This window comes from Gadus morhua, chromosome 4 (genome assembly GCF_902167405.1).
Source record: "Gadus morhua chromosome 4, gadMor3.0, whole genome shotgun sequence".
NCBI lineage: Eukaryota > Metazoa > Chordata > Actinopteri > Gadiformes > Gadidae > Gadus > Gadus morhua.
This window is the reverse complement of record NC_044051.1, coordinates 5,673,370-5,684,752: the sequence shown is the minus strand read 5'-3', so window position 1 is coordinate 5,684,752 and position 11,383 is coordinate 5,673,370. Positions and strand designations below refer to the sequence as shown.

Sequence of the window (11,383 nt, the reverse complement as noted above, 5' to 3'; positions counted from 1 at the left end):
AGCAGGCACACTATCAATCACAGTCATAAATCCGTGAATTAATGTCAATGCTGGGTTCAGCACTGAGACATTATTCCGGGCTTTGTCATTATTGGCTGCATACAAATAAAACACCCAATTATTTTGTTTGTCATTGATGTTTCGGCTTCTGTTCTGTACTGTTGTGTTATCTCTCTTGTCAAAAATGTTTGTTTGAGTGATATTAGGTAATTGATCAACAACTTTAACAATGTTTAGTAGACGTGAACATTTTCTGTTGATGTTTCTGTAGGCTACTGTTTCCCTCTCTCTCTCTCTCTCTCTCTCTCTCTCTCTCTCTCTCTCTCTCTCTCTCTCTCTCTCTCTCTCTCTCTCTCCTCTCTCTAATTAAATGTTTGTTTGAGTGACACTAGGACGCTTATCACAACTTTAACCGTGTTAGTCGAAGTGGTGGCAGGCCCATCAGATTTACAATCAGAGTAGGCTAAGAGGTGGAAGATGAAGCAGAATGTGGTAGTGGTGGACGGTGGTGATAGTCTTGATGGTGGTGGTCGTGATAGTCTTGATGGTGATAGTGATGTGGGTGGTGATGGGGTGGTGGTGGGAACCTAACCTGTTAATCGAAACCTCACTGAGGATTGTTGTCCGGGCTCAGCTAATTCCTCATGGCAACGGGCAGATGTTGAGAGCCACACACGGACAATTGATCCACGGCGCGACACACCCATCGGCTGCCCCCCCGGGCGGCCGAGACCACCGCATCCCCGCGGCCGGCCAGCCCCCGTACAAAGCGGTGGGAGGGGGGGGTGTTCAGACCGGCCTGATAGTCGAGCAGGAAGAAGTCATGCGCCCCTGTCCTCTGTTTTGATTTCGCTGTTGAGTTTTGTTTGACTTTTCGAGGGAAAACCCGAACGCACTTTTGAGTCACATGAATAAGAACCGCTCGGCAGGCAGTCTAGTGTTCCCGGAAACCCGCCGTCGGACCCGCGGTCACATCGCGTCGGCATGTCGGTGCTGCGATCGAGGACCGGGTTCTACAGGCAGGAGGTCAACGAACCGTGTGGACGTTCCCGAGAGGTTCCGAGACCTGAAGCAGGTGGGGACCGGAGCCTACGGGACGGTGTGGTGAGTCACTTCATCACTACTGAGAAATATTAAGAAATATGTGAAAATACAATTGAAATGCCCATTAAAATATTCCTGCGAATCAGCCCTTTCTGCAGGATTTACAACTCATTCAGAAGTGGAAGTATAACGTCTATGCAACAACCAATGGATATTCTTAAATAACGTTAATTATCTCATAGCAGCGTGTTTTCACCTGACAATGATGAAAACCTACAATTCCTCTGGTTTCTATTCACATTCCCAGCTTTGAGAGAGCTTAGTTGGCATTGTATTGTCAGCATAAGGGTCAACAAAGAACCCCCAGCGTCTCATTGTTGGACTGTTGCTGGACACACACACACACACACACACACAACACACACACACACACACACACACACACACACACACCCACACACACATTCCACTTCTAGTAGTGGGCTACTGCCATAGCAATAGCCTACTATTTATTGTTTCTGCCCATGTGTCGATCCATCATTTCAATTCGAAGGCCTACATTTCAGTTAATCTGTTGATCTGTTAATCCTTTGGCACATTCAATCTGTGCAATAATCTCTGACTACAGAAACCTACTCTATGAGTTGTTATGTTACAATATCTGACTGTCTCTGTGTGTGCGTGGCTGATGTGTGTGTGTCTGTATGTTTGTTTGTGTGGCTTTCTTTCTGTGTTTCTGTGTATGTGTCTGTCTGTCTGTCTGCCTGTCTGTCTGTCTGCCTGTCTGTCTGTCTGCCTGTCTGCCTGTCTGTCTGCCTGTCTGTCTGTCCCTCCCTCCTGGTCGCGCTCGGCTCTGGACCGGCGCAGCGGACTGAAGGTGGCCATCAAGAAGCTCCACGACCCTTCCAGTCCAAACTGTTCGCCAAGCGGGCCTACCGAGAACTACGGCTGCTGAAGCACATGAAACATGAGAACGTAAGAACCCTCCTCCTCCTCCTCCTCCTCCTCCTCCTCCTCCTCCTCCTCCTCCTCCTCCTCCTCCTCCTCCTCCTCCTCCTCCTCCTCCTCCTCCTCCTCCTCCTCCTCCTCCTCCTCCTCCTCGCCAACCTTAATCACAACGGACGGATAATGATAGCATTTACTATTTAGAGTCTCTTTCTTCCGAAGCAAAACGATCATTCGGATACGGCGCCGCTTGCTCATGAATGGCTCAAGGTAGGCCGTCAACATCGGGGATCGAACCCAGGACCTTTTGGCTCTTGGCGTAGTGCCACATGCCACTAGCATGCCGCCGCTGGGAGGTAGAGCCGGTTGGCTGGTAACCGGAAGGTTGCTAGTTCGAGTGTCGAGGTGTCCCTGAGCATGACACCTAGCCCTCAGTGTATTAACGCAGTCCATTTTACATTTACCTTTTGGCTGGGAGTTGATCATCATGGCCACTTCTAAGCCATCCTCCCCCTGAACAATAAGTAAAAAATATATATATGCTGAAAGTCCTGGTCGTAAAATGTAATTCCCATCAGTGTGGCCACCAATGCGATGTGATTGGTTAATGTAGAAGCACCTCTAAACCTGATTGGCTCTCGACAGGTGATCGGGCTGCTTGATGTGTTCACCTCGGAGATCATCCTGGACCGCTTCCGGGACTTGTAAGTGAACCCTCGCTGCATGACGTCATTTGATTTGTACAAAGAGATTAATATCTGCTCAGCAGTTGATAGTTGATATGAATCCATCAACAGCCCAAATCTCATGTCAATAAATTTCCTCTGCTCCTCTTCCTCTCTTCTCCTCCTCCTTCTCCCACTTTATCCTCCTCCTCCCCTACTCTCCTCCCCCACCTCTACCTCTCTCCTCCTCCTCCCTTCCTCCTCCCACTCTCTCCTCCTTCTCCTCCGTTCCACCGCCCTCTCTCTTCCCCTCCTCCTCCTCCCCTCTCCTCCTCTTACCTCCGCCTCTCTGCCACCCCTCCCCCTCCAATTTCTTTCTTTCTCATCCGCCTCCTCCTCTCCTCCTCCTCCTCTTCCTCCTCCAGTTACCTGGTGATGCCATTCATGGGCACTGACCTGGGGAAGCTGATGAGGCTAGAGAAGCTCACAGAGGAGAGGGTCCAATTCCTCGTCTACCAGATGCTCAAGGGACTCAAGGTGGGCACACACACACACACACAACACACACACACACACACACACACACACACACACAACACACACACACACACACACACACCCACACACACACACACACACACACACACACACACACACACACACGTTTCAATGATATAGGCAGATTGAACGACCAATGGACTGATGAGTGCGAAGCCGGTCAAAGTCCAAACATTAAAAACAACTGCATCTCATGTATCTGATTGTGATGATATAGTCATATATCATGTCTCCATCTCTCTCGCCTTTAGTACATCCATTCTGCCGGGATCATCCACAGAGTGAGTGAACCTTGACCTTTCATCAATATGCCATCTTCATTTGTATTTTTTTGCATGTATTTCATCACCATAACTTTGATCATTTATCTGATTGAAGTACATTTCCTCCTTCACCACAGGACCTTAAACCTGGTAACCTGGCTGTGAACCCGGACTGTGAGCTGAAGGTACAGTCAATAATGATGTTTACAGGCTGCTAGCTCAATCCGTCCGGGTTAGGGGTTAAATTCCCTATGTATCTTCTCTTGGCTCTTAATGTACGCCCTTATTGTATGTTGCACTTAAAAATAGTACTTTGTAAATAAAAATTGTAAGTGCTTGGCACTTTGTACTGTACCGAAATATTATTGTTTCTCTTTCTTCTCAGAAATATACTGATTGTAATTCGCTTTGGATAAAAGGGTCTGCTAAATGCCCTAAATGTAAATGTCTCTCCTCTCTCCTTCAGATCCTGGACTTTGGGCTGGCGAGGCAGGCCGACACGGAGATGACGGGCTATGTGGTGACGCGCTGGTACCGAGCACCGGAGGTCATCCTCAACTGGATGCACTACACACAGACGGGTGAGTCGACACGTATTCGCGCATAGCTGAATTTGTGAACACTCGACGCGACGCGTTGTTCGAGCATTGACTGTCCACCAGGAGGCAGCAGAATTCCATGAGAGTTACCGTTGTCTCCGTCAGATTTAATTTTTGTTCTTCAGTACTGTGTTTTCTGGCTGAATTTTGTTTTTGTTCTCCGCTACTGTGTTCCCCGTCTGATGTTGTTTTTGTTCTTCAGTATTGTGTTCCCTGTCTGACTTTGTTTTTGTTTTCCAGTACTGTGTTCCCTGTCTGATGTTGTTTTTTTTCTTCAGTACTGTGTTCCCTGTCTGACTTTGTTTTTGTTTTCGAGTACTGTGTTCCCTCTCTGTTTTTTTTCTTTTCTTCAGTACTGTGTTCCCTGTCTGACTTTGTTTTTTGTTCTCCAGTGGACATCTGGTCTGTGGGCTGCATCATGGCAGAGATGCTACTAGGAAAGCCTCTGTTCAAGGGAAATGACCGTATCCTTTCAAATGTAACTTTGGACCAGAATGCAAAACAATAACAAGAGCTGAATCCTCTTGCTTAAAGGAAGCCAGAAAAAGGATTACGTTGATTCTTTATGACAATAAAGAACAACTGAAACTAGAAAATATCTAGTCTCATATCACAACAAAGTTTGTACACTACTACCACCTCTACATCAGTATGACCCTTGACCCCTGCGTGATGCCAGACCTGGACCAGCTGAAGGAGATCATGAAGGTCACCGGGACGCCAGCTGCCGACTTTGTGGTGAAACTCCAGAGCCAAGATGTAAGGAGGAGACCCGGTTTCCATGGCAACCGCAAACACTGGCCACGCCGCACAATAGCATGTGTAGCAAGCGTGTGCCAGCTCCTTTCACATTCAAAGTCGAAGACCCTAGTGTGTGTGTGTGTGTGTGTGTGTGTGTGTGTGTGTGTGTGTGTGTGTGTGTGTGTGTGTGTGTGTGTGTGTGTGTGTGTGTGTGTGTGTGTTTAATGCACATACGAGAGACTAATCTTGGCTCCCATCGACTGCCTTGCTGGAGTAGGCATTTTATCTGTGTGTACTTTGTGTGTACTGTGTGTGTGCGTGCGTGTACAGACTTTCAAGAGACCTGGCTTCGCTCCCACGGTCTGTGTGGCTGGGTTAGGCATTGTGTTGATACATATCATTGATGTATGTGTAGGTCAAGGTTAAAGACGATGGACGCCTGCTTCACTCTCTCTCTCTGTCTCTCCTCAAACAGGCCAAGAACTACATCAGAAGTTTACCAAAGATTCCTAAGAGAGACATGCACACCATTTTCTCCAAAGCAAGCTCCCACGGTACGTAACACTCCTCCTCCCCCCTGCGGCCTCCCCCATCGTCTCCCCCATGCATCCTCACCCATCGTCTCCCCTCATCTCCTCCGTGCATCCTCACCCATCCTCTCGCCCATGCATCCTCCCACGGTGTCTCCCCTCCCTCCTCGTTCCTCCTCCCCTATTCGTCTCCCCCTTTGTCTCCCCCATGCATCCTCCCGCCCTGTCTCCCGCACTGTCTCCCCCCTCCTCTCTCGTCCTCACCCCTGCCTCCCGCCCTGTCTCCCCTCCCTCCCCCCCTCCTCCTCCCCCCCGCCTCCCCTCCTCTCTCGTCGTCACCCCTGCCTCCCCTCCTCCCTCCTCCTCACCTCTGCCTCCCCCCCCCCCCCCCCCCCCCCCCCCCCCCAGCGGTCGGGATGCTGGAGCGCATGCTGCTGCTGGACCCCGAGGCGCGGGTGAGCGCGGCCGAGGCCCTGGCCACGCCCTTCGTCAGCGAGTTCCGGGAGCCGGAGGAGGAGACGGAGGCGCTGCCCTACGACCACTCCATGGACAACACCGACCTGCCCGTGGACCAGTGGAAACGTAGGGAGAGGGGGGAGGGAGGTAGGGAGAGGGGGGGGAGAGTGGGGTAGACAGAGAGTGGAGGGTGGGGGTTGTGAGCAAAAACTGCCGCGGTCACATGACCCGTTGTTTTATTTGGCCAAACAGAGAAAGTTGTATTGAGTGTTTTCCTTTCTCCTTCCCGTAGGTCACACGTTTACAGAGATCCTGACCTTCAGTCCCCTGAGGGACTCCAAAGAGACGTCACTTTGACACACACACACACGCGCGCACACATACACACAGACAGACACAGACACAGACACAGAGACGGACAGACACAGACACCGACACAATGTACAAAGTCCCATTACAACTACATACACCACAAACACGCACACGCAACCACTGTATACATTTCCAGTAACGCTGCATATACACACTCACTAACTCACAAACACACACTGAAAAGGTGCCACTAAATACACACACAAACGCATCGCTCAAAGTCGCACACACGTAATCCAGACACGCACAAGTTAAATGTTAATAGTTTCCCACATGTACATGTATACATATTAAATGAACAATGTTGACTTGGTTACTTTTGCGGATCTCAATAAATGTAGAAAAAGACAAAACCTGGTCAGCTGTCCGTATTTTTTGTTATAGAGAGAGAAAGAGAGTCGGAGAGAGAGAGAAAGAGAGAGGGAGGGAGTCAGAGTGAGAGAGGCAGACAGAGAAAGAGAGAGGGAGGGAGACAAAGACAGAGAGAGAGGCAAAGAGAGAGAGAAAGGCAGCCATATGTTCAGAAGGAGGGATACTCCTTTTCTTTCCCTCCCGTTTCCCGTACACTCGTTTACTTTCTGATAAGCCTAAAGATTTGCTTCAGGGTTCGAGGGTGCGGTCAGACCCCGCTGTGCAAACAGAGATCGCGGCTAAAAATACAGTCCTCCATTAACCGCCGAGATAAACAGAACCACCCAGCGTTGTTCTGCGGTCACTTGATCACCCTCCTCATGACCACTGCTCCACATTTAGAAAGCACAGACTTGACCTTTCCGAGGCCGCGAACCATCCTATGTACTAAACATTAAACCAAATATAAACACTGTATAAAAAGTTAGTTTTGATATCAGTTGTCAACCTCGTCTCGCCCCCTTTTGTCCGCTTTCACTGCTGTCCCTATGAGTCAGTGTGTGCAGTCTAGATCCTTACAGAACGTAAGGACTCCAGCCTAGAGGCTAATGAGTGTTCGTGTATTTCTGGACAGCCATGCGGTGCAGCGCGCTCCTCTGGAGCTGATAAGAGCAGTGTGTGGCTGGGTCTGGGAGCACTGGGCAGGTCCTCTGCTGTAGCCCTCGTCGATTACCACAGGAAGACCCAGATCTGGAGTCAAAACCAGTGCAGCGCCATGGGTGGAACCACAGACTCAAACCCCACTGGGCAAGCCCGGACCGTGAGGTGGATTCTGTTGCTGTGGTGCCTGACAGGTAAAAAACCGAACAAACATTACAAACAATAGCAGTTTGTCGGCTGGTCTTTTTCGTCGGTGGGGCAACTCATCGGTTGCCGTGGTTATATCTTGTGCGGTTGTTGTATGGCAGAGACAGGAAATGGGTTTTGGATTTTGTTACTCATGTACTGTTAATATACTGCTAATGAACTGGTTTATTTCAATTGGTCTATTCTGTTGGAGCCCTGAGTTGGACCACAGCGAAGTCTCCCTCTCTAGAATGGATGGTTTATGTGTCACAAAATGTAAAATCTGTTCAATCATTTATCTAACAAGGGGGCCTGCGGTCCTGGTCAAATAAGTGATGTTTATGACTAATGTCTATTGCTTGTCCCTTGGCTATACATAATGAACACTACAGTAGACTGTATTGAGAGCTTAATGAAACGTACAACTGCCTTCTGTCTGCTCTTCCGTTTCTGAAATATTAAAGTTTTTTTTCTGTTAAAAAGACAAAGATGAACAAAGTAAATAGTGGTTTGAAGTGACGACTGGACCTGTGATGTTGTTTTGATCCGATAGCTGTGAGACTAGCTACCGGAACAGAGGATGGAATGACCGAGACCAATAAAGGTGAGAGGAACTATAGTTTAAAACACACTTATGATTCAATGGCAGGATAGAGTTACTAAGTGGCCATGTTTGACTCCCAAGCTGTTACTGGGTTTGATTCCCACTGCCTTCATCCTACATTTAGTATTCAATATAAATTTGTTTGATAGTATTGATTAATTATTTAGGACTTATTATAATTATTCCAAACCAACGTAATCAGAGTGGCTATATTTAGTTTAAAAGTTTCCTTCTAATCGTATCGTTACGTCCGCCTACTTTCAAGCAGGCACGCACGCGCGCGCGCACACACACACACACACACACACACACACACACGCACACTGATAGAGCTTTCGTTTTTTCAGACAGTCTCGATGTGCAGATCCTAGGCCCAGGCTACGTGACAGTCGGCGTGCCTTCCAGCTTCGAGTGCGAAGCCAACTGCAACTCCAAGCCGTGCCAATACTTGTCCATGTCCATGGACAAACAGGCATCTGTTGGCCATGGCAACGTACTTGCCTTCACGCTTTCCCAGTGGGTAGAGGCGCTGTCCCTGACTTGCACTGCCAATGATGAACAGACGGGGGCAACAAAGACTGTGACAAAGAAACTGCAGGCGTTAGGTAGATAGACCGCATGATCGCATTTATGTCGTGGCTTTTAAATTCACATTACTTTACAGTTTTCCGACGTATTTGCATTACAGCGCACACTTTCGCGATCTAAACTATGTTCTAAAATGTTTTAGAAACAATTATTATTATGTTTTATTAATATATTTTTATTTTTATATCAGCTGGACCGTCAAACGTCTCGATCTCAGGGCCTGACTTGATGACCCCCCTGGCTAGCCACGGCTACACTTGTCATTCCTACTGCCGGCCTTCGTGCGAATACACCTGGCGGGTTGACGACGGCCCCTGGGTGGCCGGCCAGGGGAACGTCATCGGCGTCATTCCCCAGCACCTCGACACGGCTAAAACCCTCATGTGCAGAGCCACCAACACGGTGTCCGGCCTCTTTGCGGCCAAGATCCAAGACATCGCCGTATCATGTAAGGCTGGGAGCCCCGCAATGAAACAGGGCTTGTACCCCCTCCATGAAACAGGGCTGGTACCCCCGCAATGAAACAGGGCTTTGACACCACCATGAAAAAGTTTTAACCTGCCAGCCCTCGCGGCTCTATTTTTCTTATTAATTAGTTCGTTGTGTATTATATTCAGTATGTTGGGGACTGCGTGTCGTTTAGTACACTTTGAAGAGGCTATTTCCATGACAAGGGGAAGGATGGTAGTGAAGAGGCGCGGAATTATATGATGAAGTCATTAATGTTAAGGAACAATCTCATACAGAGATAAATAATACAATTCTAATAATAAATGGCATATAATAAATGGCACTGACACTTAATGTACACACTTATTGTATGTTTGGGCGTCCTGCATTTAACAATTATACTTGGCTTCGTGTAGAATCTTATCCTAGCTATCTTTGTTGTAGCCTATACGGGGAATGGGTTAGCCTAGCGATTGTTAGTGCTTGGCACTTGGCTCTATGAACATCTGTTTCAACAGCGATATATTGTTGATTATCTTTCTTCTGATAAATTCACTTATTTTAAGTCGCTTTGGATATAAAGCGTCTGCTAAATGCCCTAAATGTAAATGTGTAAAGTAATTCCGCTAAACAGTCGTCGCCTCTCTCGGTCATTTCAGCCGGTCCCTCGGATGTTCATATCCAGGGCCCGAGCTCCATGCAGCTCGCCGTCCGGACCAGATTCGTCTGCCTGGCTGACTGCATGCCAGCGTGCCGCTACATCTGGACGCTCGGCGATCTCACGGTGAGAGGAAGCGCCATTGATGTCACGGTCGTTCAGCCACGGAAGACCGTTTCCCTGAAATGCGAGGCGCAGAACACAGTGACCAGGAAGTCCGACACGGTGTTGCTAACCGTTTTTCTCGGAGGTAGGTGGACATAGTTTGGTGTAGTTTGTTAACTAAGTGTTTAAATAGATGCCCGCTGTATTAAACAATGATGCTGTTATTGTTTTTGTTTTTTTGCTGGCAGATCACTCGATGGCCACTCGTGCTGAGGAGAGGTCAGCTCTGCTCCTATGCGGCCTCATCGTCTCGGCTGGGATTCTCATTTGATCCACACGAGGGAGACATTTTATAGGATGTAAAGACTATTTTTTTTTAAGTACTTTTAAAGCTTTCTACTACAAGTGCACTCATAAAGTAATTATAAATAGGCTTTCTACCAAGTCATTAAGATGTCGTATGTGAAACACATTACATTTAGTTAAAATAGAAAATTCATGACAGCCTTTTTCATTAATTACTAGGCCAATAGGATGATATAAATAGCCTGATCAAAATACTTAAATTACTAATGTTTCACTATCTATATGTATCATGTTTTAATAAAAACAATAATATAGAGCTTGTTTAAAAATATAGAGGTGATTATAAAATGATATACAATTCTATTTCAAACATTATGCAATGATGTTTTTATTTTACCTAAGCTAAACTCGTGCTGAAATATAATTTATTTGTATGTGAATACGTTTTTTCCTCATTATTGCAGTCATTGCTTGCTGCTCATCATGTTTCAAGTTAAAGCACTTAATAACCAATAATAACCACAAACAATACCTAACAAACAACACTTAAAACTCTTTGTTGAACACTTGTATGAGCCTTGTGATGAGTATTGTTGAGGAACACACTTTCTTGGTGGGATGCTATATATGCTACATATAAATTATGTATCCCCTCAGTTGCAGACAATTTGGATGATTGTACTGTTGAAATCATTAAATTGCATTACGTGTATGATTCAATACCTTTCATGTGTTTGGAACATCATACTGGAACATCATCATTTCAATAATAAATATAGAAATTGATTTGCAAAAAGTGGTTTGGAGTGACATCTTTTCTTTGCATTTGTCTTGCATAATTTTGGATATATATTAACAGACGTTAAAGTTCTGACAGGTAATTGTCACATTCTATAAGGAAAATCCCACAGGGTAACTTTGACCAACTCTTGCATTATTTTGTTGACTGGAAATATTAAAAAAAATATATAAAACCTTCAGACCACAGCGCAGACATTGAAGTAAAGTCGCAACATTTTGAATAAAAAAGCCACACTTTATAAAAGTCTACAGTTTCGCCCCACTGGCGCCAATGAAGCATAAGCATCTGATTAGCAACAGCCTGCCGTCTGTTTAACCGACACATCTTACTAGTTCATTGGGTCTGGCTGTGTAAGCGTGTTTGCTACTAGACTCCGTTCAGGGGCCCACCCAAACTTAATATCAAAGTGACGCAAGTCATGTGGCAACAGGCTTGTATGAAGCACTCAATCAGCCGCACTGTTGGTTTTATGTGTTTATCTATGACCATTAATTAGATCT

General features: G+C 46.7%; 1 protein-coding gene across 1 annotated transcript; it reads left to right on the top strand.

Moving 5' to 3' along the window:
• The first annotated feature begins 757 nt into the window (after positions 1-757).
• LOC115542857 (mitogen-activated protein kinase 12-like) lies at positions 758-10,793 on the top strand. The gene is given in 19 exon segments (XM_030355328.1): positions 758-1,040; positions 1,042-1,103; positions 1,890-1,937; positions 1,940-2,019; positions 2,635-2,693; positions 3,080-3,191; positions 3,464-3,493; positions 3,613-3,660; positions 3,942-4,056; positions 4,467-4,538; positions 4,754-4,833; positions 5,291-5,369; positions 5,754-5,927; positions 6,094-7,378; positions 7,924-7,974; positions 8,322-8,579; positions 8,753-9,010; positions 9,672-9,920; positions 10,024-10,793. Coding segments are annotated over 14 exon segments (1,080 nt in total). The 5' UTR covers positions 758-984; the 3' UTR covers positions 6,159-7,378; positions 7,924-7,974; positions 8,322-8,579; positions 8,753-9,010; positions 9,672-9,920; positions 10,024-10,793.
• Positions 10,794-11,383: the final 590 nt, after the last annotated feature.